This window comes from Trichomonas vaginalis, assembly GCF_026262505.1.
Source record: "Trichomonas vaginalis G3 chromosome Unknown ctg_80, whole genome shotgun sequence".
Taxonomy (NCBI): Eukaryota; Parabasalia; order Trichomonadida; family Trichomonadidae; genus Trichomonas; species Trichomonas vaginalis.
The window spans coordinates 1-27544 of NW_026529167.1; the positions used below are offsets into that span (position 1 = coordinate 1).

At 34.7% G+C, this 27544-nt stretch overlaps 14 protein-coding genes and 11 pseudogenes across 25 annotated transcripts, besides 5 other annotated features; 12 read left to right on the plus strand and 13 right to left on the minus strand.

Annotated features, from left to right (window-relative positions):
- Window positions 1-259: 259 nt before the first annotated feature.
- On the plus strand, window positions 260-924 carry TVAGG3_1068510 (annotated as a pseudogene). The gene has a single exon. A coding segment is annotated over exon 1 (665 nt).
- A 36-nt stretch (window positions 925-960) lies between these two features.
- TVAGG3_1068520 lies at window positions 961-2478 on the plus strand (annotated as a pseudogene). The gene has a single exon. A coding segment is annotated over exon 1 (1518 nt).
- Window positions 2479-2622: 144 nt separating this feature from the next.
- Window positions 2623-20273: a mobile genetic element.
- TVAGG3_1068540 (protein of unknown function, DUF4106 family) lies at window positions 3403-3669 on the plus strand (the record flags this gene model as incomplete). The annotated part of the gene is made up of 1 exon (XM_051256286.1): window positions 3403-3669. One exon carries the CDS (start codon window positions 3403-3405, stop codon window positions 3667-3669), a length of 267 nt encoding a protein of 88 aa, XP_051076484.1.
- TVAGG3_1068550 (protein of unknown function, DUF4106 family) lies at window positions 4897-5307 on the plus strand (the record flags this gene model as incomplete). Its single annotated transcript, XM_051256287.1, has 1 exon — window positions 4897-5307. One exon carries the CDS (start codon window positions 4897-4899, stop codon window positions 5305-5307), a length of 411 nt encoding a protein of 136 aa, XP_051076485.1.
- TVAGG3_1068560 lies at window positions 5684-6216 on the plus strand (annotated as a pseudogene). The gene has a single exon. A coding segment is annotated over exon 1 (533 nt).
- TVAGG3_1068570 lies at window positions 6221-6498 on the plus strand (annotated as a pseudogene). Its single transcript has one exon. A coding segment is annotated over exon 1 (278 nt).
- TVAGG3_1068580 (uncharacterized protein) lies at window positions 6626-7045 on the plus strand (the record flags this gene model as incomplete). The annotated part of the gene is made up of 1 exon (XM_051256288.1): window positions 6626-7045. One exon carries the CDS (start codon window positions 6626-6628, stop codon window positions 7043-7045), a length of 420 nt encoding a protein of 139 aa, XP_051076486.1.
- TVAGG3_1068590 lies at window positions 7077-7614 on the plus strand (annotated as a pseudogene). The gene has a single exon. A coding segment is annotated over exon 1 (538 nt).
- Window positions 7881-8312, plus strand: TVAGG3_1068600 (Poxvirus D5 protein-like family; the record flags this gene model as incomplete). The annotated part of the gene is made up of 1 exon (XM_051256289.1): window positions 7881-8312. One exon carries the CDS (start codon window positions 7881-7883, stop codon window positions 8310-8312), a length of 432 nt encoding a protein of 143 aa, XP_051076487.1.
- Window positions 8350-8769, plus strand: TVAGG3_1068610 (protein of unknown function, DUF4108 family; the record flags this gene model as incomplete). Its single annotated transcript, XM_051256290.1, has 1 exon — window positions 8350-8769. One exon carries the CDS (start codon window positions 8350-8352, stop codon window positions 8767-8769), a length of 420 nt encoding a protein of 139 aa, XP_051076488.1.
- Window positions 8786-9034, minus strand: TVAGG3_1068620 (annotated as a pseudogene). Its single transcript has one exon. A coding segment is annotated over exon 1 (249 nt).
- On the plus strand, window positions 9264-10136 carry TVAGG3_1068630 (protein of unknown function, DUF4106 family; the record flags this gene model as incomplete). Its single annotated transcript, XM_051256291.1, has 1 exon — window positions 9264-10136. The coding sequence occupies one exon, from the start codon at window positions 9264-9266 to the stop codon at window positions 10134-10136; it is 873 nt and encodes a 290-aa protein (XP_051076489.1).
- On the minus strand, window positions 10152-11045 carry TVAGG3_1068640 (KilA, N-terminal/APSES-type HTH, DNA-binding family; the record flags this gene model as incomplete). Its single annotated transcript, XM_051256292.1, has 1 exon — window positions 10152-11045. One exon carries the CDS (start codon window positions 11043-11045, stop codon window positions 10152-10154), a length of 894 nt encoding a protein of 297 aa, XP_051076490.1.
- Window positions 11565-11885, minus strand: TVAGG3_1068650 (organellar and viral DNA polymerase type B; the record flags this gene model as incomplete). The annotated part of the gene is made up of 1 exon (XM_051256293.1): window positions 11565-11885. One exon carries the CDS (start codon window positions 11883-11885, stop codon window positions 11565-11567), a length of 321 nt encoding a protein of 106 aa, XP_051076491.1.
- Window positions 11987-12500, minus strand: TVAGG3_1068660 (annotated as a pseudogene). The gene has a single exon. A coding segment is annotated over exon 1 (514 nt).
- On the minus strand, window positions 13059-13397 carry TVAGG3_1068670 (uncharacterized protein; the record flags this gene model as incomplete). The annotated part of the gene is made up of 1 exon (XM_051256294.1): window positions 13059-13397. One exon carries the CDS (start codon window positions 13395-13397, stop codon window positions 13059-13061), a length of 339 nt encoding a protein of 112 aa, XP_051076492.1.
- TVAGG3_1068680 lies at window positions 14712-15025 on the minus strand (annotated as a pseudogene). The gene has a single exon. A coding segment is annotated over exon 1 (314 nt).
- TVAGG3_1068690 (DNA/RNA polymerases family) lies at window positions 15175-15765 on the minus strand (the record flags this gene model as incomplete). The annotated part of the gene is made up of 1 exon (XM_051256295.1): window positions 15175-15765. The coding sequence occupies one exon, from the start codon at window positions 15763-15765 to the stop codon at window positions 15175-15177; it is 591 nt and encodes a 196-aa protein (XP_051076493.1).
- On the minus strand, window positions 16043-16872 carry TVAGG3_1068700 (annotated as a pseudogene). Its single transcript has one exon. A coding segment is annotated over exon 1 (830 nt).
- Window positions 17475-17944, minus strand: TVAGG3_1068710 (annotated as a pseudogene). Its single transcript has one exon. A coding segment is annotated over exon 1 (470 nt).
- On the minus strand, window positions 17964-18128 carry TVAGG3_1068720 (uncharacterized protein; the record flags this gene model as incomplete). Its single annotated transcript, XM_001286856.2, has 1 exon — window positions 17964-18128. One exon carries the CDS (start codon window positions 18126-18128, stop codon window positions 17964-17966), a length of 165 nt encoding a protein of 54 aa, XP_001286857.1.
- TVAGG3_1068730 (uncharacterized protein) lies at window positions 18148-18549 on the minus strand (the record flags this gene model as incomplete). Its single annotated transcript, XM_051256296.1, has 1 exon — window positions 18148-18549. The coding sequence occupies one exon, from the start codon at window positions 18547-18549 to the stop codon at window positions 18148-18150; it is 402 nt and encodes a 133-aa protein (XP_051076494.1).
- Window positions 20274-20637: 364 nt separating the features above from the next.
- Window positions 20638-21486, plus strand: TVAGG3_1068740 (uncharacterized protein; the record flags this gene model as incomplete). Its single annotated transcript, XM_051256297.1, has 1 exon — window positions 20638-21486. One exon carries the CDS (start codon window positions 20638-20640, stop codon window positions 21484-21486), a length of 849 nt encoding a protein of 282 aa, XP_051076495.1.
- A 4-nt stretch (window positions 21487-21490) lies between these two features.
- TVAGG3_1068750 lies at window positions 21491-21734 on the minus strand (annotated as a pseudogene). Its single transcript has one exon. A coding segment is annotated over exon 1 (244 nt).
- Window positions 21735-21752: 18 nt separating this feature from the next.
- On the minus strand, window positions 21753-22115 carry TVAGG3_1068760 (uncharacterized protein; the record flags this gene model as incomplete). Its single annotated transcript, XM_051256298.1, has 1 exon — window positions 21753-22115. The coding sequence occupies one exon, from the start codon at window positions 22113-22115 to the stop codon at window positions 21753-21755; it is 363 nt and encodes a 120-aa protein (XP_051076496.1).
- A 1208-nt stretch (window positions 22116-23323) lies between these two features.
- Window positions 23324-24368: a mobile genetic element.
- A 730-nt stretch (window positions 24369-25098) lies between these two features.
- Window positions 25099-25121: a mobile genetic element.
- A 523-nt stretch (window positions 25122-25644) lies between these two features.
- Window positions 25645-26686: a mobile genetic element.
- Window positions 26687-26790: a mobile genetic element.
- Between the last annotated feature and the right edge of the window lie 754 nt (window positions 26791-27544).

The following is a 27544-nucleotide window of genomic DNA, read 5'->3' on the forward strand; positions in this document are numbered from 1 at the left end:
TGAGGACGAGCCAGCCGTTGATTTTTGTAGAGCACTCAAAATAGTATAACTTTGTCCGGACAAGTAAGGGTCTATCGTCGCTACAGAAAAGTTACAGGCGTTCCAAGGAAGTATACTTTGAGAAGCCTTTTTCCCCTTATAGAATGAGATAGGACGGTTATTTTACAAAACTGACAACACTTTGACCGAGTAGTTTTTTGTGCTGAACAAAAAGTGTCATATAAACATCTGTCAAAACCGCTTTTTAACTTCACTTAAAATGCCACGTAAGCTACGTAAGAATATACGTAAGAGGAAGAGAGCATTGAAACATCCAATAGTAAAAACTGACACCACAACAACAGTTGCAACAACAAATGATGAATGACCCCACTATGTTGCAACAAATGTCAAGCAACCCTATGCTTTTAAACCGAGTTATTGGTGCACAGAGTGGGGGTTTAAGAGCGGCACTTTTAGCGAAAATGGCAGGCTATGGTGGAGCTGCAGACGGAACAGCTTATAACCCTCAAAGTCAAATGAATTTGAGTTCACTCAAAAATCAAATAACAGATGTCAAAAAGTCAAACATAGACATACAGAAACAAATAAGTGAAAACGAAAAGAAACTAGAATATGACAGACACACAAAGAAACTCAATGAGTTAAACGTAGAGAAAAAGAAGAAAGAAGAACAACTGAAGAACTAAGTACAGAGGAATATGCGAAAAAAGTGTCAGAAAAAGCAGCAGAAGTAGCAAAAATGGAACAAGATGTTATAAATTTGAAAAAACCATACTACTCAATATAAATACTGAAAGATGAAGAGATAAAACAAAAAGCCATGAAGACATATATGGATAGCGATGAGTATAAAAAAGAAGTTGAAGCAAATGTAAAGGCAGAAAACTTTTACAGTTGCAAAACCAAACCGTACAGTATGAAAACTTAGCACAAGAAAGTAAAAATAACGACGCAGCCATGCAAAAGGCAATGAAAAGCGCAGAATATATAAAAGCTAATAATGACTGGTTAAATGCCCCAAGCCAACGCTAAAGCACCCAACTTATAGGGTCAATAAGGACAAAAATACAAGCGGATGAAGACAGTTCAAATGAAGCTTTAATGAATGCTGACTTTAAGAATGCCTTCGAAGCTCTTCATAGTAAGGTGAAACTAGTGAACGACTTCTCATCTGGAAAGAAACTGAAGTCTGAAGGTTTCGACAAAGAGTTAAGAGAAGTAGCACAAATATGACGAAAAATAACAGATGCAGCAACGAGACAGGCAGTTCAAAGTGCCTATGACGCCGTTAGAGCAACTGTTGTGGAAAGTCAAGAAAAAGAGTTACAACAGACCAAAACAGACCTAGTAAATGCTTTCTTAAAAACGAAAAGTCAGGTAGGACATTATGCTGCAGATGGAACATATGTGCCAGCTGGTGGAACTTATATACCACCAAACCCTCCAAGAGAAGCACCTGCACCAGGACTACCTAAAACATTTACATCGTCACATGGACACAGACACAGGCATGCACCAAAACCAACACAACAACCAACAGTTCAAAATCCAGCACCACAACAACAACCAAAACCAACAGTTCAAAATCCAGTACAGCAACCAACAGTTCAAAACCCTGCACAGCAACCAACAGTTCAAAATCCAGCACAACAACCAACAGTTCAAAACCCTGCACAACAACAACCACAACCAGCACAGCAACCAACAGTTCAAAACCCTGCACAACAACCAACACAAACAGAGCAAGGACATAAAAGAAGTAGAGAAAAAGGAAACCAAGAATTCTTAAAAATGCTTAAGGAAGATTATGGTTACCCAGATACTCTTGACTTTAGTGACAGATATAAAGAAGCTATTAGAAAGTTCAAGGAAGGAAATACTGACCCGAACCTATTTAGCTTTATGGTTCAGCATAAAATCGGATATAATCTCAAACCTGGAAAATACAAGCTCGCAAAGGGATATGATTTAATAGCATATCATCCAAATGACATGGATGAATTTACTCCGAGATATTTGGTGTCAGAGCTAAATGATAATTCAACTCTCTTCATGAAACGCGTAAAAAATAGAGACGGAACGAAAGAAGAAAGGTTTATGAGTCCGGATGACTTAGATAGGGAACTTGTTAAAAACGGTCTCGGAATATATGAAATGCCAGCAGATGAGGTACAAGAAACTCCACAGGAAGAAGTTCAGATACAACCAGACATGGAAGAAATAGTTCAGCAACAACAGCTAGAAGAGCCTGAAGGAAACGAACAAGTCCCTCCTTTGGAAACTAACTTCACAGAACTAGATGAAGATTTGGAACAGCCGAAAAATCTTGACCCTCAACAAGTGTATGCGGAGAATATGGAATCTTTCCAAGAGTCTAAGAAAAATTCGGCCGACATAGTAGAAGAATATCGAAAAATGTTCGCCGACATACAAAAGACTCCAACATCAGATGAAAATATTCAGCATAGAATGGAAGTACTGAAAGAAAATGTACGCAAATACAATAATCCTTTTTACTTACGACCATATAACGTTCAATCTTTGGCTGAACTCGGTGAAAATAAAAGGTTAAATTTCAACAAAACATATAGAAATGAAACATTGTTTAAAGTTCATTCAGAACCTAACCAATATGGAAACAAACCTACTTTTGTTTCTGCAGACTATGGAACTACAATGAGATGGGGTCATAAAGCTAATCCGGATAGGTGGTTCATAAACTTACAACCTCAATTCCAAGAAGTTGTAGACGCAATGGAAGTGAATGGTGAACCAGATATAGCTGATATTTTCAGCGCGGCTTTAATGCCATTGAAAGATATGAAACATGCAGATATTTTGGACCAGTATGAAATGAACATGGCTGAAGGAAATATAACACCTGACGTTCTAGAACATTTATCTCAAAGAACTACACAGAACCATAGAGATGGTATATTTGGTGAAGAGTTTAGAAAGAAAGTTAGGGAGAGAGAAGGAAGAGAACCTATTGTACATGACCTTGCAAACGAAAGTTTGCAAAATGTCATAAAAACTTACTTTGCAGACAATGAACTGAGAAGGGATGAATATTTAAGAAAACTCAAATGGACAGTACCAAATGAAATGTTAGTATTGAAAAACATGTTCCTTGACAAAATAAAACCAACTACAGAAATAAATGACGCAAGACTGAAACATTGGGTAAAAGCTTTCCCATTCACAAAAGATATTATTGGTAACATGGAAAGAAAACCAGAATGGCTACAAAAACATATATTTGGAAACGAGCTTATTCCATATGGACAAGCTCTGTTTGAAGAGCTTGAACCGGAAACTCAGGAAAGAGTCATGCAAACAATAAGCGAAGACTCAAATACAAACTATGACAAAATCTTTCTAGGATATAGGTTACCTGAGATGGGCGACCAGAGCCCAAAGGCAAAAAGGACATGGGAAATTTACAACATACTAGGTGAACATGAGGCAAAGATGCAACAACTTGAAGCAGAGGGCAAGTTACCAAAAGCGACACCAAAGAAGAAGAGAAGAGTAGAACAAAGTGAAAGTAGTGAAGAAGTAACTTCATCTAGTGAAAGTAGTGGCAATGAAGGAAAAAGAAGAGTTAAAAACTCAGTCAGGAAGAAAGTAAAGCTTGGTCCGAGTGGGTTCTATTATGATATATAAATCCAACTATTCTATATTTTTACCCATATGAAATGTACGCCGCTCAGAATATAACGTCAACAGTTTTGGATGCCATGAACGGAAATGTTTCCGAATGGTATAACGAATGCGACAATGCCATTAGAAGGTCAGAAATAGTTCCTGGAACTTACGAATATACAACTGCTGTTTCTTATGGAAACGTAGGTGAGTTTGGAGAAGGTTCTTCAACAACAGTAGATATTGCTTGCGACAGGTTTCACATTATTTCTATTGACAACTCATTCTTATACGTGGAACAAGACATTGAAATAAAACCTTCTGCCAAGTTGTCTGACAAGAAAGGTTGCAATGGAATTTTCTATGTCGGATACCAATATGCTCCAGAAGTTTTTATGGGATATAAGATATATTCTAACTCTGACTTAGTTCAAACAGTAACATGGGCAAACTATGAATGGTTCGCTTTGAGAAACTCAGTACAACCACAAGCTAGAGAACAAACAGACCAATATGCAACTATTGAGAAAATAAGAAGACTTGACCCTAACGTTCCAGGAGTTTATGTTAACCTTTCTGGACAAACTGCAGCAGCAGTAACCAAAGTAAAACTGAAACTTAGAGTTCCTTTGTCATCTTCCTCATCTTCAGGTTTTTAAGATACTTGCCAAACTGGGCAGGAAAAATTTCTATCGAACTTACTCCAAGCAAAAATAACTTAGTCATTGCACCAACACAAGACCCATTCAGCATTACTGTAGCTGGAACTGTGGAGCCAAGTTCTGTGACTTTTGCAAAGACAAAGTTGACTTAGACTTTGGTTTCTCAAACCTCAACACTGAAGTAAACTATTATTTCAATGCTGCTGGAGATGCTTGGGACCCAGTTAAGTTCACATGCGAACAGTTTGAATGCAAGAGAATAGAAAGCAGACTTGCCGTTTATATGTTGGACCCAGATATTTCAAATGCTTTAGCTGCCAAATATATTGCAGTTCCACTTATGTTCCCTATACACCAAATATCTGTCAAAGACCTTGCAGGTGAAGTTGGAAACCAAAATCCAGGAGCCGCAGGTGCAAGAACAGATATTGCTTTAACAACTGCAATGAAACATGCAGATACTATGTTTGTACTGTTCAGACGAACTATAAATGACTATTCTTGTTTCTACAACCCTGGTATTAAATATCATATAAACATAGATGGCAAATATTATCCAAGAGAAGAATATTCTACAGTTGAGGATATGAGGTCATACAACTTGACATTAGATGCTATGAACTTTAACAACAACTTCACAACAACCATTAACCCTGAAATGCAAAGTTCTATTATGCCATATGTGAAAGTATGGACTCATACAGGAGGTCAAAAAACTCAATATACAAATGGAGACCGTTCAAACTTTTGGCTTGGCATTCCATTTGCTGACTCAGAAGACTTTATGGGTGGTATTTCAACTGTTGGTACAGTTCAAATACAATATACTGGTGACAGAGACGGTCCAGATGAATTGAAAGCAAAGAAGTTTACAAAACCAATAGCACTTTTCACGGAAGATGCTCTTTTGAAGATTCGTTCGATGAAACCTGCTGGGGCTCCTCAGATTGGCATAACGACAGCTTCCATCGAGCAGATTTTGGCAGCAGGTCAGTAAGTTGTTCTTGAACTGACTTCTCTCCGTCAAATATTGACAGTACGCCAGTTTTGACATAATATTGTATTATAAACTTTCCTTTAGTAATATCGGTCAGTTTTGAAGTTATATTTTTGTCTGCTTCAAGAACTTTCACCATTTCAGTTATACCAACTTTCTTTGCTTTATGAAAATATTTTGGTTCAGCAAATATTGCTATTCTATAACATTTTCCATTGTTTGTGTAAAGAACTATTCTGTCAATGTATTTGTATTGTTTGTGAGTATAAACTTTGTTCTGCTTCAATTCAATAAGATATCCGAATACGTCCATCTTTTTATTCTAAGTAAAATGTCATTTCCGAAAAATAGAAGCGTAAGTGTTTCAAAAGGTTTAATGGCGGTGGCAGATGTGAAGTTAAATTCACCAACTCAAACAAACAGTCAAAGTGTTATTGTCAATGTCAAAGACAGAGATGTTGAAGTGGGGAAACCATACGAAGACGAAGATGGTATAACAATTGTTCCTGTAAAAGAACCAACATATCCTGAAGTTAGCAGAGACTTAAGTTCTGTTGCAGATATTCGAAACGACTACCAACAACTGAAAGACAAACTTCAAACTCAGGAGAAGATTTGTCAAGCTTTAAGTATAATGTTAAACTTGGTCGAACACAACCCTGTAAAAGTGAACTCATATGTCATTGCACCTCATGAAGTTTTGAAAGAACTATTGAAACTTTTGACAGAGGCAGACGATATAAACATCAAAGAAATAGAACCCGACATTAGTTGCTGTGGTGTTTCATATAATGTCATTGACAAGATATACGTTATAAAGGAGGTGAAACGTTGAACTTAAAATATAGTTTCCCAGACGTTATAAAAATATTTGACGACCACAACATTTCATTAAAATTTATTTGCTAAGTAAATGGCAGAAGACATAATGGTTTATACTATTACGACTAAAAACCCTGAGTCATATAATTCTATAACAACAAACTTACAAAGTCCTCAAGGACGATATTGTAAACTAACCTTAAACACAATGACGACTAAAGCCTGTTTTGCTCTTTTGACACCAGAAGACTTTATTGTTGTGAATGGTAAAAAATACTCCTTTGAAGATACTTACTCAGATATACCACCAACAGGTTTTGTTGACTTATTTAATACTTTAAGTACGGGTGTAACATGTGCTGCAACTAGAGCAGGTTTCATTATGTTTGGATGTCCGACTGAGTTTACTATAAACGATATGAGCTATAATACAAAACTTATTTCTGGTTTTTACTACCAACAGTTTCCTATAACAGGAAAAGGTGTCATACAAGGAATGTCTATTCCATTGACATTAAGCACACCAATCTTATATATTGTTTCAAACTTAGGTTCAAAGTGTTATTCGAATGTCGACAGAAACTATTATGACCAAAAGATACTTATGCGTATAAACAATACTTTCTCTGCTGGTTTGCCTATTGTTCATTCGAATGCAGAATTTTCAACCTTAGTGAACTCAAACACTTTGGCAAGTATAACGTTGACATTAGTTGACGCAAACTTTGTTCCTGTAAAACTTTTATGTCCTATGTATTTGTCAATGACGGCAGAAAGTTTCGAATTGGAAGATGCAACTGGTGAAAGTATTGTATTACAAGAACAACTTCAACAACAAATAGCTCAAGAACAACAAATGCAACAAATGGAACAAATGGAAAAAATGGAACAAATGGAACAACAAAGTCAAGAATAAAAAAATAATATTTTTTTTTATTTTTATAAAAATGTACAGAATAGATGTTTCAGATTTTTATGACTTCCAAGCATTCAGAAATATGTGTCCATTTCGAGACTATAACAAAGCAGTCGAGAATTTGAAACGTTTAGTCATTTATGTTGACTCTGCCCCAGAATGTTATGTCATGAAAGAATGGGATGTTGTCTTTAACAAACCAAGAGCAACAATAGTGTCTGAACAAGAATGTAGACAGAAACTTAAGAAAATAAAAGTCGTACAAGTTGGCATGAAGATGTTAGATGCTTGGGATATCTTATTGTCAAAGTTAGAAGATTTTTCAGTTCGAGGTATAAAGTTCTATACACCTTCTCCAAACTTCTATTCTATCTTCACTGGATATAAATACGAACAAGTAGAATGGAAAGAAAATATTATAGAAGCTTGGTTAGACCATGTCAAAGAAATTATATGCAATGGAAACGAAAAGGTTTATGAGTATATCTTATGTTGGTTTGCAAACATCTTACAACATCCAAGTGCTAAAAATGAAACTGCTCTCATTATAATTGGAAAACAAGGAACAGGTAAGAATACTTTCTTTACAGATATTTTGTGCAAACTGTTAGAAGGTTATTCGAATCCGAATATGACAAACTTAGAAAACATCTGCGGTAAATTTAACTCCTCAATAGAGAATATGAAACTTATAGTTTGCAATGAACTTCAAAGTATAGATACAACAAAAGTTTTGAACTCAGATGCTTTGAAGAGTCTTATAACAGACAAAGTTGGAGTTGTTGAAAGAAAGTATAAAGACCAAAGAGTTTGTGAAAATGTTGCAAACTTCATTATGGTTTCAAACAATGCTGTTCCGATGAAGTTAGAAAGTTCTGACAGAAGATATGTAGTTGTCAGAACGTCAGATTCTCATATGCAAGATACAGAATATTTTGACGACTTAGCAGAAACTTTGACATCTGACTTTTACAACCACTTGTTCTCATATTTCATGACATTAGATATTTCTAAGTTCAATCCAAGACAAATTCCACATACCGAAGAGAGACAAACATTGTTAGAAGCAAACAAGAGTGTTTATGAACTGTTCGTAGATGAAACTGACTTTGTGTCATTAGATGAAAGGTCTTTATATGATGAATATAAACAATATTGTCAAGAATATGGTTATATGGCAGCTTCTAAACGTACATTCTTGGCAAATGTCAAAAGTCTTTTAGATGTTCAGAATGGTGTATATACAAAGAAAATTTTTTCTGAGTAAATTTTTAAAAAAAATATTTTTTTATCCGATAGAAAAGATGACGAAATATATTTCAGTAAACAAGTACATGTCAGGACTTAAAGAAGAACTAGACCCATTCACATATTTGAATGTTTACTTCTACCATTTTGAAAAGTCTTCATTCAGCAAAGTTTGGAACATCGAACCAGTTAAGTTTGCTATTGTGACTAAAAACGGTGCGAAATTTGAAGACTTAGACATAGAAGGTTTGTTAACAGTCAAAGAAAGTTTTGACAGAAGGTTCTCAAACCTTAAAGAAGGCAAAGCATACAAACTTGTTATACCTTATGAACCAAAGAAGACAGACGATTATGAATATTATGAGTCTAAAGTTGTAGAAGTTCAAGGTAAATTGGGTAAAAAGATTTTAGAGTCTAAGCCAGTGTTTACTCCTAAAGAGGAGAAGAACATTGACATTGACCCAGAAATGTTCTAAAAATAAAATTTTATTTTTACATGTCAAATTTCTTTTTCTCTGGAACTGGTTCAGGTTCTTTCTTCTCTTCTTCTACTTTCTTTTCTTTCTTCTTCTTTTCTGGTGGAGTTATGTCAAATTTCTCAGAACCATATTTATGTAAAAGTTCTTTGTCCTTTAATAGCTCATCTATTCTGTTTTCTATTTCATCTTCAAGAACAGCGCATGTGTCTTCTTTGCATTCTAAGAAGTTTTGTTGGACTTCATCTCTCCAATCGGCGTCATCTCTGTCAACAAGTCTGTCATTGACAAATTTTAAGACTGTCTTTGTAATGTTTTATGGTTCTTGTCATATTCCAGAAACAGAACTTTAGAACAAATTCACCTTTCTTGTTTACACTATGTAAGATTTTATGGTCGACAGATGTTTTGCTGTCAAAAAGCTTGTCTCGAATATAGATGGCGAAATCGCTAGACATTTTCTAAAAGATAAAAATTTTAATTTTTCTAAAAATATGTTAGAAAAAAAGTTTGCTGACATTGACAAAAATTTTGAGAATGTTTTAAGCAAGAACAAGAGGACGTTAGAAAATGCTCAGATAAAGCCTATACATGACAAGTTCTTATTTGCTCAGAATGGTATAACAGGTCTAATTGCACCACCTGGGTCTGGTAAGACTTTCACTTATCTTAAAATGGCTGCACAACAACAAGAACTAGATGAGAAGAACCCATTCTATGAGTTAGTTGTTATTTGTAGTACCTCTGGTCAATTTGACCAAACCGTCAATTCGTTCAAAGATATTATAAAGAAGTCTAAGTTAGTATGTATAAAAGACTCTGAGTTGTTAGATTGGATAAAGAAGTACCAAAGAAGAGTTTTGAAGTATAATGCTATAAATGAGTATATAAATTCGAAGTTTAAAGACCCAAATGAGGAAATGCAGAGAATATTAGAGAAGAAACACTTCAGAAACAAACAGAAAGAGATAGAATACATTTCGAAGAAATTGCAATCTTACGATTGGAAGACTTACCCTCATAGATGTCTTCTTATCTTAGATGATTTCGCCTCTCATCCTTTGTTAAAGAACAGAGAACAAGACATGTGTCGAATTCTTAAGAAGCTCAGACACTTTAACATTTCAGTCGTAATATGTGTACAGACAGCCAAGAGTTTAAGTAAGGATGTTAAAAGAATACTGACTGACATTATACTTTTCCCCGGATTGTCCGAAGACGATTTCATGGAACTTATGAAAGAGTCCATGGCAGGTAAGTTTGACAGACATGAACTATGGGAGAAGTACAAAGTCATACAAGACCCTCATACTTCTTTCAGAATTCATATCTACGCAAACAAAGTTCAAATTGTAAAAAGTCAATAAAAATAAATGGTTCATCTACCCTACTTGTTTGAAGTTGTCAAAATACTCTGTTATTTTTTCTCTCAGTAGCGGTAAGTCTTCTTTGAAGGTAAGTATTGTACAACCTTTAATATCATAGTGTGTTTGAGGTAACGTATCTTGAACTATTTGTTTCACATCTTCATTTGGGGTCATTGAAATCGGTAAGTTTTCGCGATAGAACCAATTTCTGTCAGATTTGTAAATCTTAGCAAGGTCGTAAAAGCTTTTGTTGTTTCTTCTGACTAAATGCAACATAACCATATCTTTATCTTCTTCATTTTCCATCTCTTCAGTATAAATCATATACTTATAGTTCTTTTCCTTTCCTTTTGGTACCGAACGTGGTATTCTTTTCTGAATGCTTTTGTCTTTTGCGTCAAGCTTGTTTTCCATCTCTTCACGTTCTTGTCTATGAATTTCGTCAAGAAGTCTGTAAATATACCAAGCATAACGAGCTGAAGCCCACATTGCAACAGCATTTACAAGAAGTCTATGTACATAATATCCTCTCAAACCGTTTGGCAATTTTTCACGATTTTCATAGAGTTTTGGCGACTGGGGTTTTTTACCTACTCGCTGTTCTTCACTGTTTTCATAGAGTTTTGGCGACTGAGGTTTTTCTCGTAGTCGCTGTTCTTCACTGTTTTCAGAAAAAAGTATGTCTCGCTGTGCTTCGCTCAAAAGTTCTTGTGTGCTTTGGTTCCTAAACCAGTCTTGTGGTTTCTTATTGTCGGGTGCAAAACATGCTGTCAAAATACTTTGCATTTGGTACATATCGTCTTTGACCGAACGAATGAGACGGAGTTGTTTGTTAAACTGTATGTACTCGTATTCTTCATTTATAGCTTCATGGACTATAACTGTTGTTGTGTTCTCTGTTGTTGACATATCTGTTCTTACATACAAAATAAAAAATAAATAAAAATAAAACTAACTTTATTTTTTCTGTCTTAAGGAAATTCATGATTTTTGTGCTGAATTCAATAAAAATAATGTTTAGGTGAAGCCCACATTGCAACAGCATTTACAAGAAGTCTATGTACATAATATCCTTTCAAACCAGGAGCCAAATTCTTGCGATTTTCGTACGGAATCTCTTCTCTCGGTTTTCCGAGGGAAGCAATCATATGAGGAAATTCATGAAATTTGGTCATTTTTCAGCAAAAATATATTTTAGGTGAAGAGGTGAGATTTCACCTCTTTTTTCACCTGTTTTTTCACCCCAGTTATTTTATAAGCGTTTCACATGGTAAACGTTATTTTTTAAATTTTGTGAAAACTCAACGGTTTGACACAAGCCATATGCCATTTTACTCAGAATTTTGTGCTGAATTCAATAAAAATATATTTTAGGTGAAGAGGTGAGATTTCACCTCTTTTTTCACCTAATTTTTCACCCCAGTTATTTTATAAGCGTTTTACATGAATTGTACGATGTATATTTGAAATCCTAAACAGTTTCGTAGCTTCTATTCCTTCTTTTAGTACATCGAATGTTTTAACAATGCCGAAAGTTTCTTTATACTTCTTCTTGACGTCAGATAGAAGGAAATCGTCAGCAGTTGGATAGTTTTTGTTCAGAAATTCTAACATGTCCATTTTATTTTCTACCGGCTTCTCTGCTTCTTTCTTTAAGTCTGCATAGTCGTTTCTCATTCTTTCTATCTCTTTGACGGAGTAGTTATATCTCCTCATTGCCGCTTTACATTTAGAACATTGCGGGTTCATTTTTGCGTTATATTCTGAAACCTTACCTGCTAAAACAACCAAGGCGTCAATGGTTTTCTTTAAATCTGAAGCAGTTGGTTTTATCTGTTCATTCCATACCTTACCTCTTCTATCTTTATCTCTTATCTGCCATACACATTTTGCAGCTAATGAAACAAAGTTGTCGTATGTCTTAAACTCCCCAGATTTATATATGTCAGAGATGTTCTTATATACCATGTCGCAGTCTTTGTCCATAACTTTATGGTTGCAATGAAAACCAAGGAATTCATAATTTACCTTTCGTATGAACTTCTTTATTTCTACTGAGTCAGTTGCTTTGACTTCAATTTCGTCGAATTCAGGAATAGTTAGTTTTTGCTGTTGGATTTCAGGTAGTTTAGGCAAATGGTCGATGAGGTCCTCCATTTCATAAAGATACTGTTCATTTGTTTCATCTTTCGCACTACAGTCTAAATTACTTGTTAAAAGTTCTTGCTTTATCTTCTGGATTTCTGTTTCGAAAGTATATGAAGAAGGAATGAAGCTTTTCATTTCTACTAACATAGATGTTGGATTCATGACTAACGAGTTTGGTGAAGTTGTTTGAATTGTTGTTGTGCCGATTGTTGACATTACTGTTCTTACATACAAAATAAAAAAATAAATAAAAATAAAACTAACTTTATTTTTTCTATCTTAAGGAAATTCATGAAAATTCAAGAGGGTGAAAAAACAGGTGAAAAAAGAGGTGAAATCTCACCTCTTCACCTAAATGATATTTTTGCTGAATTCAGCAACAAAATGAACGAGGTCAGGATGTATGCAAACACATTTGAATTCATTCATAACACCCCTTGTAAGCTCATAAAATGCTTGTTTTGAGGTCGAGCCACTTTTGGCTCCACCGTATTCTTTCAACCAAAACTCAAGAATTTCCTGCATGAATTTTGTATAAAAAGCAACCGCCGGAATTCAGACTGTTGCTATATTCTTCACAAAATGCCTTATAATACTCTTCCCAGGACTTATTTTCCAACAACTTTCTAAAGTCTTTCCTAAACTGACTGACTGACTGACTGACTGACGGCACAAAGTGGCTTAACGAAAACATTAATATATAAAATTCATGAAAATTCAAGAGGGTGAAAAAACAGGTGAAAAAAGAGGTGAAATCTCACCTCTTCACCTAAATTATATTTTTTGGTCCGGGAACAACTTTCTCTCAATTGGAGCTGTAGCATACTCTTTGCGTAAGCGGTTCAGACCTTCTTCGAAGTCTTGGTCTCTCTTGGACTGAGATTGGAATTGGAATTGTGGGGCAGGGTTTTGCATAAACATCCAAGGGTTGGGGAAGTAAGGCATAGGCTGAGGAGGGTAGTTCGGGAAGCCTTGTGGTGGGTAGTAACCTTGAGGTGGAAATTGGTAGTAATTCGGAGGTACTTGCTGGAACTGAGGTTGCTGAGGAGACTGTTGTGGTTCTTTAGGTTCCTCTGGTTTGGGAATGGACTCGGTTGGTGGGACGTCGGACATTCGTTTGTGTCCTGTCGGACCACAACGATAAAAATCTCTGCTACTAGCAGTACTTTTACTGACAGTAGCAGTACTTTTTCTGACAGTAGCAGTACTTTTTCTGACAGTAGCAGTACTTTTTCTGACAGTAGCAGTACTTTTTCTGACAGTAGCAGTACTTTATCATCGAAAACCCTCTCAAATTTTCCTTTTTACTGACAGTAGCAGTAGTTTTTCTGCTACTAGCAGTACTTTTACTGACAGTAGCAGTACTTTTACTGACAGTAGCAGTACTTTTTCTGACAGTAGCAATGGTCGAGGTCGAACCTACCGACGAGGCAATTTACCTAATTGAAATTAACGAGCTTGTTAAAGACTTCCTCAGGCAGAATGTAAAAGGCAAGCTTGTTAACGGTTGGATAACGGGAAGGGCTGCCTTGAATCTCGAGACTTCGACTGGAATTCCAATTCAAATACCAGACGGGACAGCCTACGACGACATAAAGCAAGCAAAGAAGGAAGCCATTATAAAGTTCTTTGCCAAGCGTCCTTGGATACTACTTCCAAACAGAGAGAACCCTTTCCCAAGAATGAACCAAATTCTCAAGGGTCTCCTTCACTTCTCTGGTCAACCATTCTACATAACTACAGAAGGCGACATTCAGCCAGTTCAGTAAACATCTCATTTTAACTCACTTTTTTATGTTTTTGTGAAAGTGTCAAAAATAAATTGTTTTCATGAGTTTTCTACGATGTTAGAAAAAATGTTATTTTCTAATATCTTCACATTCAATACTTTTTCAGCACTTTTCCGTAGTTATATATGAAAGACAATTCGAGATAAAAGTCATAGTACAATGGAATAATATGTTGCACACCATTTGTTGTGAACCAAACTTGAAAGTCAGAGAAACTGTTACTAGATGGTTCGTAGAATTTAGAAGCAAAGTCATAAAAGTCCTTACCAATACATAGAAAACTATTGTTGCTTGAACTGAAACTTGCATGACACATAACATTTTGAGGGTCAAACACGTTTCTATAAACCATCAAATCTGCTGGTGGAAGTATAAATTTAAATGGACCATCTGGTGGTAATGGTTCGTTCTGGTTTAGTAACCGAAGAAATTGTGCCCAAGAACGTTTGTCTACTTCCCAAAATAAAAACTCTGTATCTCTTGGAGGGTTAATTTCAATCTTTTGAAATGAAACGGTGGAGTTCATCTTGTCATATTCTAGTTTCAGATAGTATGTTCCATTTAGTAAAGAGTTGTATTTTCTTGAAATTCCCAATAATATTTGTTCATTTGAGTTTGAAAGTCATTTAGAGTTTTCTCAAGACTTTCGTCTGAACGAACTGTAAAGATTCTCATTTCGTCAAATTTGTCTATTAGACCATCAGAACCTTTATACTGCCCATGAAAATATACTGCGAACATAAATGCGTTAGTTCTATTTGAAAACAAAACTCTTCTAAATCCTATTGCCTTTGCATCTGAAGGACTTTGAAGCCAACGAATTGGATAGTCAAACCTGTATGCTCGGGATGAAATTTCTTCATCTGAAATAGTCCTACCAGCATTTGTAAAGATATAGTCTAACGGTTTTGTATCTGCTACTTTTGTTCTTTGTTTTTCAACCTGAAGCATTTAATATATGTAAAAATATATTGTTTTAAAATGGTATGCCATTTCATATTTCTCATCTAACAAACAAGTTTCCCAACGGTCTTCTCCAACAAACTCAGGGTACATTTCAAATAAAATTAAAAAAATGTCACTTTTTTAAAAATAAATTTTTACTTCATGCAATGTTTTATTTCTGTGCCGTCTTCAAGTATGCCCCAATATTTCCTTTTCGATATTACATGAACTTCGGAAAATACCTTATCTAGCTTAAAACAGCCCATCTTTTCACCGACCATTCCCATTTCAATGAGTTTGTTGTATCCTTCTTCGTTCGTCATGAGTGCGTCAATGTTCTCATAGTAAACCTTCACTTTGGATTTGACTTCGGAGAAGAATTTGTTGTAGTTGTCAAGTACTGCCTTTGCGAACTGAGGGTAAGACCAATGTTCGACAATAGGTTTTAATGTGGTTACTAAGCCACTTTGACCTCGAGTGAATTCGTACTTCAAAACAAAAGGAGAAAACCTTTCAACAAAGTTGTCGACCTTCTCATAATGTTTACTCTTCATCTCTTGAGGTTTCTTAATGGAATATCCCCATGTCGAATTCATAAGCAATTTGAGTGTCATTGCAAGTTTGGGGTTTGAAGCTTTCCTAATATCATACAGTTGTTGTATGACTTTTCCAACTGTATAGTTCCTTCCCGGGAACTCACCATCTTCGTTTGGAATTCCAGTCGGAATATATTGGACAAACCTCATGTATGCAGCGTTAAGGTCGACATAGTATATCTTTTCATCTGAGTCGAACTTGTCGCAACCAATTGGTCCAGTTTGTGGAAATTCAAGTGAGTCTCTTATCTTCTGAGAAACTTCTCCTGTTATCTCATAAACATCGTCGAAGCAACCTGTTTTCATATAAAACCTTCTGACTAACTCAGATGCTCTCCAATACAATTTGACGTCAATTGGATGTCTCAATGGAAGTTTGTTTATAGCATCTTGAAGTTCTTGCAACCTCATTGGAAGTTCTTCTGGTTCAGGTTGGTATCCGAACATACCAACCCCTTGTGGAATTGTGTACTTCTTTTGTACTAGAACTTTGTCTGGAACAACTTTTGGTCTTGCTAACAATGAAAAGTTTGTTTCGTCTTTTGGTACAAAACTTTCTGTCAGCTTGTCATCTGGAATTGGTTCCAACAAACCTTTCTCGAAAAGAATGTTTACAGCTCTGACAATGTTGCACTTACTTTTACCAAAGAATGGGTTTGTAAGACTTTCGTTCAACATGAAGTGGTTGTGGACAATTACAATCTTCAACCATGGTAAGTCTTTGTCAACAACATAGTCGTCATGTGAAGAACCTTTAGCTGTAGGTATGTTGACTCGGATATTGACATTTGCCAACGGTGCAATTTTTGCCAATTGACCTCTGAGAATGTACCTTGTCTTCACACATGACTCAAGATACTTCATCTTCTCATCTGTAACAAGACCAGAGTTCCTGAGACATGTAAGAATGCAAGGTTCGTTGACAATTGTTTCAATTGAATTGTAAATTCCATACCTTGTCAAGTCAATGTCAGACTTATTTATGAAGGGGAAGTATCCAGCATGTTGTCTGACTGCTTGAGGGTTAGGTTGGTACCATTCGAACTTGACACTTGCAATTCCTTCAATTGCATTCAAAATGTCTGAGTCGGAGTCAACCATTTGTTCTCTCTTTGTAGTCTTGAAAGCGTCAAGAAGTTTTGCGGCTGTTTGTTCATTGCCATGTGCATAGTAAATGTGACCATCCAAATCTGTTATGGTCAATCTGAGATTGTGTCCTTTCTTATTTCCGTCTTGAATTGCAGCAAGTACTCCCATGAAGCCTTCTTTGTTCTTTCCTTCGTCAAAGTTTACTGTAAAGTTTCGACCAGATGTAATTTGACTTCTAACTTCACGATACTTTTCATATGCATATCTTGTTCTTTCCATGGGAGCATGTGCGTCTTCACCTTTTCCTTTTTTCCTTCTCAAAGGATGCAATTGTTCGTCATGTTTCCAGTAGAATCTGGCAAAGCCGTCGTGTCCTTCAACTTGAGGTTCACTAACATCGAAAGGCATGTCCATAAGACGTTCTTCTTCTAACCTCTCTAGTCTGTTTGGATAATTGGCACGTGCTGTTTCCAAATCCATTTCGTAGCGAAGACCAGACAATTTGTCATAGACTTTTATGGGTCTTCCCTTCCTATATTTAAAATTCTTCGAAACTCTCCAACCATATCTTTGTAACTCTGCTTTTATTCTAGCAGATTTTCTATCCATTCTATATGGGGGCATTTTTATAAAAAAAAAAAAATATTTTTTTTCTTTACTTTACATAACCGCCTGCTGCCATATAGTCTTTGACGCCAACCCATACCAGCTAATGAAGGTTGACTTGGTTTAGTTTGGAAACTAAACTTTGGTTTTGGTTTATCTTCAGTTTTTGGTTTTTCTCTTCTATCGGTTTTTCGTCACTTTTCGGTTCCTCTGACTTTACTTCACTTGCAGGAACAGTTGTGTCGTCAACATCTTCATAAATATCATATGCCATTTGTTTTTGTTTTCCTTTCAACTTTTTGTGTTTGTTGTAAAGTTTAGAATATTTCGACTCTAAGTCAATGAGATGTTCTATAATGAACTGTTGGTCAGTGAAGTAAACTTTTCCATCTGTTGTCTCGAAAGCTCCTTCAGACTTCAATATTTTATTTGTGAGAGTCTGTTTCTTTTTTGAGATACTAGCCGTTCCATTTCTATGAAAAGTGACTTTATAGTTAGGGTTTGTATTTCCAGAACTGGCACTTTCTATTATTGAATTTTTCTCTTCATCTGTAAGTTCTTTGACAGGTTTTGACAATGGTTCTGAACTTTTTGTTTGTGGTGTCAAATCTACCGTTTCAACTTCTTCGGTCATTTCATCTCAGTAAAAAATTTTAGTTTGGTTTGTTTTCAACTGGTTGTTGTTGTGGAGGTGGGATAGTTCCTTTAATAATATCATTCAGTTTCACATGCTGAGCCTGACTATATGGTATCGGTTTAAATGCTGGAAGCCGACAAATCCATCTTGAACTCATTTGTCTCAATGCTGCATTGTTCATTTCATCTCAATAAAAAACTTTACATTCCCCACGTTTGAGGTGGTTGCGGTTGGTTATTGTTTACCCACTGTTGTGCATGGTTATATCCTCTGTTAAAGAATCTTTCACCTTGGTCCATATAGTGTCCTGCTTGGTTATAGTAGTCATTTGCTTTGTTATAATAGTTTCCTGCTTGTCTTCCTACATTGTCCATCCATCCTTGAACTTTTCCTCTTGTTTCAGGATTTGGAATAAGATTTGTTGCATCTCGTGCTACATCCCAACCTTTCTGTACAGTTTGTATAATAGGTTGTGCTTTCTCTTTAAGTATACCTAATGTACTCAAAATCTTCTTTCCAACTCCAAATGCACCTCGGGCTATTGTTCCCACTGCGGGCAAAAATCTGGATGCGACTCCTGCTAATGCGCCAAATAAACCCATTTCTTACAGGGTAAAAAATGACGAATCCAAACAAGGACCCCTATGTTTCTAAAGCGACAAAGAAAGCACTCATGGTAAAAATCTTTAGTTCAACACCAAATGCTTGGTTTATGGATATCTTGGAAAACATTCCGAGAGTTAGAACAGATGGACCTCCATACTGGTTAATATTTGTTGGTCAAAACACAAGATACTGTGAAGCCATACCATTATGGTCCAAAAATATTTTAGATGTGAAAACTGCTTTGACAATATTCGTTGACAAATACCATCCAACAAAACTGACATCTGACTGTGAAAGTTCTTTCAAATCAGATGATGTAAAAAACTATCTGCGTTCAAAAAATGTAAACCAATATTTCATTGTCGACCAAAACCATTCTGCTCTTGGTGTCATTGACGGTTGTATAAAAATGTTAAGAGACTTAAACCAACCACAAGGTGGTGAAGCAAATGAAATGTCATATGACGACAAGTATAGACACTTCTCCATGGCAAAGATGAGACAAGTTTTAAATATTTACAATAACCGTAAACAAAAAGGTTTGGGAAACCACTCCCCGAAGAAATGAAAAACAACCCTGACTTAGAGAAAGACTATATATTTAATAATTTAGTCAAAAGAGACAAACAAGAAAGAATGCCGGGCTTCAAACTTCAGAAAGGTGACAAAGTAAAAATAGAAATACCTAAACGCGACCCATATGAAAATACTATTGACTATGACAACAATGGGAACCGACAGGTACTCACATTCGTGTTCGTAAAAATAGAAGAAAGTATACAAGAGAATATTATGAAGTTTTAGGCAAACATGGCAAAATGTACACACTGCAAACAGAAGATAAAACTACTATTGCCAGACCTCGTTTCAAACTTGTCAAAGTTCAAGGTGGTATACTTTCAAAGACAGTTCCTAACAAATATAAGACAACTCCTGACGAATATGCTAAAGAAGTTGAAAATGACGACTAAGCAATTCTATACCATGCGTAAACTGTCATGTAAGGTGGCATGTATTCTTTACTTTGTCCCGTTGTTTGCGTATATCCTGAAACGAAATGTGTATGGTTTCCTTCTCCCTGAGTGTCACTCCAGTAACAATTTATAGCAAACTTAACGTCGTCTTTAACATCATATCCTTTACCTTTTGTCATCCTGACCAATCCCAATATCTATGCTTATGCCAACCTGCTTGAGATGTACTAAATCTATGTAGTGACTGTGTGCAGGTAAATTTTCACCTGAAATCGTTTTACTTCCACCTGTTTCCTTTGAAGAGTTTGCACAATACAAAAACCTGTCGACTATTTGAGTCCAAGTTCCAAAACCAAGTACTACTTCTGGTCTGGTAGAGTTCATTGAAACATATAATGAGCCAACCGGGTAAATAAGATTCGGCAAAATTTGTTTAAGCACATTGAGTTCCTGTCTTAGATGCATAATGTCATCTAACTTTTCTTGAAGTTCATTTACGTCAGAGATGTTATGTGTATGATGTTTTTGTGGGTATGTTCCTTCTGTCCATGCTAAAATACGTTCTTTTGTTGCATCTACATATCCAGCTATCCATGTCGAGTCTGCTTTTGTATTCCTTAACTCTGTAACACCTTTCTCAAGCTCTTTCAACTGTTGTCCATCTTCCATTAAACCTCTGGTATGACTTGAAACCGTTTGTGCCAACATATCTACAGTTTCTTTGTCAGCTTTATTTTCAACATCCTCTTTTGTTGCATATGTTGCATCTGCTCTGTCATGTTCTTCTTGAACTTTTTCAATGACATATTCTTTGTCAGCTTTGTTGTCAACATCTGCTTTCAAAAGAAGTTCATTTATAGGTTTCTCGTTTAAAGTTCCTTTTGTTGGATTTATACAGACAGTATTGTTCTTATTGTCTTGAAACAGAAACTCATCTGTTAAAGGGTTTAATGTCAGTTTTAAGTTTCCTTCTTTCAATGACTCAGATATCTTAGAATAGTTTGAAAAGTTTGTTGTGTTCTTATTTAGAGCTTGCATAATGAGTTGTCGGTTGTGTTGTATTTCTCTCATAGACGCTGTTTCATTTGACATTTTTATTATAGATAAAATATGCTTCCAATAGAAAAAGAAAATTCAAGAGTTGCTACAACTAAACCATTAGATGAACTTTTTACTAATGTCGGTCAAAAGTTTGAGACAGATACCGTAAAGCATGAAGGCTATCGTTTTGACTACCCATTAAGATGGTTAAGAGACCCATCCGTCACAAAAGCTATTGGCTTTCGTAGAATGAAGTTCATTTCAGAAGCCATACATGGTTTCCCATTTACGGTCGGTTTTGAAGTTCGATACTATAACAAAGAAAAACGTATGTATGAGAAATTTGAACAGGGAAAACTTTTACAAGTTAGTTTGCTTATAAACTTAGAAACAACTCTTCAAGCTTTTCAAGAAAAAATAAACGATATCTATATTGAATATGCAAACCAGTTTAACATTGACGAAAGAGAATACCATCTCGATATTATTTATGACAGGAAAAATGCAACTGTTAAAATCAATAAAATAGAAGACCTTGGAGAAAACGTTTATATTTCTACAAAATATAACAACTTGGCATGGTATAGATTTATGAGGATGTTAAATCAGCCTGCAGAATATCCAGTACACCCGGACTTTTATGAAGTCGAAAACCCTAATGGAACATATGAAAATATTTTCGACCCAGATGCTATTATTGTTCATGCTTCATTTTCTGGCGCCCAAAACTCTTTCTTATGTCTGATGAATGACTTTTACGAAAAACCTACAAAGTTATACGAACCACCAAGTGGAAGTATTTCAGACTTTCAAGTATGGTTTACTACAGATGGAAGAAAAAGAATAATTCCATTATACCATGCGTTTTACTTAGAACTTAGTTTCATATACAACTACTATCGAACGATAAAAATATAATTTTTTAATACGGTTGAGGTGTTGGATTTGGTTGCCAACTAGACTGTGGTGCAGGTTCAGGCTGTTGTATAACAGGAGCTTGCTCTTCTGGTTCAGGGTCTTTAGGTATAATACCAACGAACTGACCTACCCTTTTACCAATATTTTTGACACCGTTCCATACTCCTCTTCCGACAGATTTTTATTCCATTCCATATACCTCTTCCAACTCTTCTGAAGAAGTTTCCAATACTACTGAAGAAACCCATTTTACTATATGTAAAAATCTAATGTCCGCCTAGTCTCTTACGTTTCCTGTTGAGTTCCATAGCATTCTTTAACTGGAGCTCATACATTCTGTTTCTCCTCTGGTAGAAAACATATTCTGGGTCAACTCCTGTGTTCGCGTCATCTGCATAAAGTTGTTTATATCCGACTTCAGGGTTTGTATAAAACTCTTTCCATCTCATATTTGCATACCATGGTGGCAAACCTAACGCAGCGTCATTTGACATGGCAGTTTGCATTTGTACATCTGTTGGCACTTGACCATAGTTTGCCATTGCAGTTTGTATTCTAACTTCATTTGGAATATTCTCTGGGTTTGGTTGTCCAGGTTGCTGTGCATTCGCTAAGTTCTGTGCGTCCATTTAATATTAGATAAAAATATCTCTTACGAGTACATATACTGAACATTTGCAGGCATTGGTTCATCTTCATATTCTCTGTACTTTTCTGCCACGTCAAATAAATAAATGACACAATGGAAAAAACCTAAAACAAGTAGTCCTATTTCAAACCACATTTACTTACTAATAAAATTTCTTTATTGTGACACTTTCTCCAGTTTATAGGACCTCTCTCATATTCTATCTTGTCATATATAAACTCATAGTCATGTATGTCCTCTAACCATCTCATAACGGTTTCCAAACCACTTTTATCGGATGTAAAGTAAAAGCATGGATGGTTATGTAAAACGTCTAAAGTTTCTAAAGAGTCTCTCAAAGTCCAGTCTACTTGGTATTGAAAATCCCATGTGTTATAGAACGGTGGGTCCACTATAAAGAAAACATTTTCCTTGTCTTTATATTTTTCATACAACTCTGTCCAATGACATCTTACAAACTCTATACCCTCAATATATTTTTCTATGTTCTCTTTGAAAACATTTGTATAGTTAAGATATAAAACTTTTGACATAAGTGTTTCAATGTCATGAACTCTTATAGCACCACTATATAATAGTCTAGCAGATATACTATTCCAGTCTATATATTCTGCTTTTTTCAAAACCTCTCTCACAATATTTTTCTTATCTAATGGTATACGTTCCATCTTACCTATAGGCATCTTTTCTTTTAACTCTTTCAATATATTGTTTGTGTCTGGAATATGTTTGAGACGGTCCATATAGTTGTCGAAGTCATTGCATATAATCTTTGAGTCAGGAAATACGGTATGACATAAATGGGATATATAGAAACTTCCACCGAACAAATCTACAAATGTTAGACCATTCGGTAGTTTCTTAAGTTCTCTCAATATAATATCTTTACATCTACTCTTATTTCCAAAGAACGGTAACGGCGGTTTTGTAAAATTCATTTATATATAATAATAAAAATGTTTTTACCCGAAAAGTGACAGAAAAGTGACAAAACATGAAAACATATATAATTTGTGAAAAGCAACACAAAAAGTGTCACCGGCTGGTCGGCTGGGGTTCGGTCCTCCTCTTGGGTCTTGGGCAAAATTTCTTATGGGCTAGAGGGCGCAACGCGCCTGGAAGCCCTCCGAATATAAACTTCATTTATACTAAACATCTTCAGGGCCAGAGGGCACGAAGTGCCTGGAAGCCCCACTACCTTTTTTTCAATATAATAATGCAACTGCAATATTCACTAATGATTGCCTCGAGAGTATGCATTCAGAATTTTCTTCGTTAAAACATCCAAACATTTATGAAGCTATTAAGAAGATATCTCAAATCCAATTAGATAAATATAACGCCATCAAAAATAACCAGAAGATCGAGCGCCATATAAAAACCGTTATCACTGATAGCTACAAAAATTATATTCTTGACTGCTTTCAAAAAGAACTTGAGAAAACAATTTTTTCTATCAAACAATACAACGTAAGTGATCTTTCTTTGGCTCAGAACGAGATTTCTCCATATGGTTCCATAGAATCGAGTTCATTGTTCGAAAATATTCCAGTTCATGATGCAGATATACTCAAATCGATCGATCTAACAGATAAAGATACAATGATCACTAAGTTTATTAATGAAAAAAGAGAAAAAATTATGGCATTATTTAATGAAACATTAAATCATCCAGATTTTAATTCATCCACTCCAATTCAAACTAATTTTGAGCAAGCCGATACAAATCAAGGTTCAGATGCTCCAATTCGCTCCGAAAATTCAAATATTGCAGACTCTACAGATTTAGAACCAGAAAATCAAAACCATCCTTCTACAAATCAAATGTCTAGTAATCTAGAACATAAGCTGGACCTTCTTGATCATATTGAAAAACAATTATCGAAAATGCGCTCGTTATTGGGAATTCTTCCTACTACAAATGCTATTGTTGGGCCGTCAAAACAAGTTTCAGTTAATAGCAAGCAAAATTCTGAAAAAAATAAGAAAAAATCTTCCATAACAACAAAATCAAACAATAAAAAACAAAATTCATCCGACAATCCTCCTAAACGTAAAGCTCCTATTTCGGAAAGGATTCTCAGCGATAATAACTTATATTTTCAAGTTCATCGAAAGAGATCGAAAAGCAAACGTTCCACATCTACAGAAAAAGAATTGATATATGAAGTCTAATTCCTTTTATAACTACTATATTTTTATTCTTATGACTAAAAAATAATATATTATTTAAGGGTGCACCCGTATGTACGTTTATTTGAGAGGAGGAGGATTACCCTCTCAATTTTGAGGAATTCGTTAGGTTTATTTTCTCGATGAATATGCAATAAAATTTGATTTTTACCTTATCAATATACTTCATATAATATACACATGTTCATGTAAAAACTTTTTTCCAAAATCCTCAGGAATTAAGGGATTTTTGAATTTTAAGAATTTTTTTCGAATTTTTTCGAAAAAAAAAATATTTTCAGAACAGCCTTAACGGCTAAGATTTAGGAACAATGTTAAGTATCAAAAAGAAAGGATGTCTGATATAGACAACATATATCGTTGAAGGTTGAAAAAATCCCTAATATTTGAGCCCAAAATTTCAAATTTTAATTTTTTGAAAAAAGAGGCCACCCGTATGTACGTTTATTTGAGAGGGGGAGGATTATATTTTTGAAAGGGTGAAACATTATGAATATGTTAATTATATAATAATATGTATTATTATAAAAAAGAAAAAATAAAGCACGTTAAGGGAGGCTTCCGACCAGAAAGCCCTCTCAATTTTTTGTGATGTTTACACCAAAAGTGAGATTCGTTAAGCGTTTTTCTCGTTGAATATTGAGTTTCCCGGATTTTAAGTTATTCATAAAGCTTCTCTATATTATACCCTATCTACTGATATGATTATTTTTGAAAAATCTCTTAAATCGACCTGCACTGAATTTTTTAGGGGAAAATTCGAAATTTTAGAGGGGGGCACAAACTTGCCCAGTGAGGTGAAGTGAAAAGTGACATGTTTACATGTCAGAAATGTAAAGTGTCAGATTTGAAACAAAAAATGGATTAATTTATTATTATATGATAGAGAGATTTGGTAAGTTACTATCAAATTTGTAAGTAAGGGGAAAAAAGTAAGAAAGAAAAAAATTTAAAAAATAAAAAGCCACTTGCTTCGCTCGCGGTTGACAAAAAGAACAAATTCGTAAAATAACTGTATGAAATTACGAAACTAAGCCGCGAGCGAAGCGAGTGGCTTAAGAAAAGAACAGATTCGAAAAAAGATTGTATGAAATTACGAAACTAAGCCACTCGCTTCGCTCGCGGCTGACGAAAAGAACAGATTCGAAAAAAGATTGTACGAAACTACGAAACTAAGCCGCGAGCGAAGCAAGTGGCTGACGAAAAGAACAGATTCGAAAAAAGATTGTACGAAATTTACTTAAGTAAACAACATATTTCAGATTATCGATACTAAAATTTTTTTTATTTTATTACATTTTTTTGCATTTTTTTAAGGGTGCAGACGAGAGGATCATGTAAACTTCAGAATTTAGAACCTTATTTTTAGGCATTATCTTGGCTACCTATTTAGGCTCGAAAAGCAAAAAATATCAAAAAATACAACTTGACTCCATTATGACCCTTTCATGGAGGTAGTTTTTATCCGCTAGTATTTTCCCTTTGAATCTCTTTACAATTCGAAATCAAATTCAAATCTCAGTAGAAGAAAGGAAGAATCGACTTACTACGGTTGTAATACGAATAAATACATATATTTAATTATTTTTATTTACATAATAATTGTTTGAAGCTCATATTCCATCAAATTTTTAAATAAAAACATTAAAATGTTGAAAATGTTCATATATTTTAATAGGGTTTTGGCACTTTATTGAGGAATTACTACATACATAGTCGAACTGAACTTGATATTTTGAAATTTAAATTATTTATCAAAATTAAAATTTAACTTGAAATTTATAATTATTTAGTCATATTTTGCATAATTCTAAGTAGATTTTGTAAAAAATCAAGAAAGAAAAATTTTAACGTGCTTTATTTTTTCTTTTTTATAATAATACATATTATTATATAATTAACATATTCATAATGTTTCACCCTTTCAAAAATATAATCCTCCTCCTCTCAAATAAACGTACATACGGGTGGCCTCTTTTTTCAAAAAATTAAAATTTGAAATTTTGGGCTCAAATATTAGAGATTTTTTCAACCTTCAACGATATATGTTGTCTATATCAGACATCCTTTCTTTTTGATACTTAACATTGTTCCTAAATCTTAGCCGTTAAGGCTGTTCTGAAAATATTTTTTTTTTCGAAAAAATTCGAAAAAAATTCTTAAAATTCAAAAATCCCTTAATTCCTGAGGATTTTGGAAAAAAGTTTTTACATGAACATGTGTATATTATATGAAGTATATTGATAAGGTAAAAATCAAATTTTATTGCATATTCATCGAGAAAATAAACTAACGAATTCCTCAAAATTGAGAGGGTAATCCTCCTCCTCTCAAATAAACGTACATACGGGTGCACCCTTAAGAAGCTAAATTCTGAAGTTTACATGATCCTCTCGTGTGCACCCTTAAAAAAATGCAAAAAATTGAATACTTTACTGGCTGGGCAAATTTGTCGCCGCCCCGAAATTTTATAGGTGTTTTCTGTAACGTTTTTTTACGGAATAAAATCCGAAAAATAATTTTTTGAAGAATCATTTGGGTAGAATACTTATCTAAAATTATATTTATTATAATTTTGGTCGATAAAAATAAGCGGATTCAAAACTGGCAAAAACCCTTTCGGCAATTTGTGGACGATTCCGAACCCCCTCATTTTTGAAATTTAATAAGAAAAATAGAATCTTTATTAAATATAGATTTTAAAAAACTTGGTTATAAATTACGAAATTTTCTCACTTGGGCTAAAAAGTGACAATTTGGTCGGAAGCCACCCTTAAAATTTTTCTTTCTTGATTTTTTACAAAATCTACTTAGAATTATGCAAAATATGACTAAATAATTAAGGGTTTCGTTTTGCGAAAAAAACGTACAATACGCAATTTCGCTAAAAAACATTTAGCTAGCAATTTCGACCTTTGACTCCACTCAAGACGTCACTTTTTTAATTTTGCGGTATCATATTTTTGGAAAATCTTTATGAATATTATATAAAAGTCTCTTTAATATCTATATTTCATATTTTATCGATTTTTAAAGTTTTTGCGAAAAGTATTCAATTATTTTTGCTATTTGGTCGGGTAAATGTCAGATTTGCGACATTTTCTGATATGATATTCAGATTCTACGTTGATAATAATGCTTATAGAACCCTCTTGCTATTGTGTCAAAATTGCGAAACCGATAGCAAAAATATCTCGCAATATCAAAATTGAGATA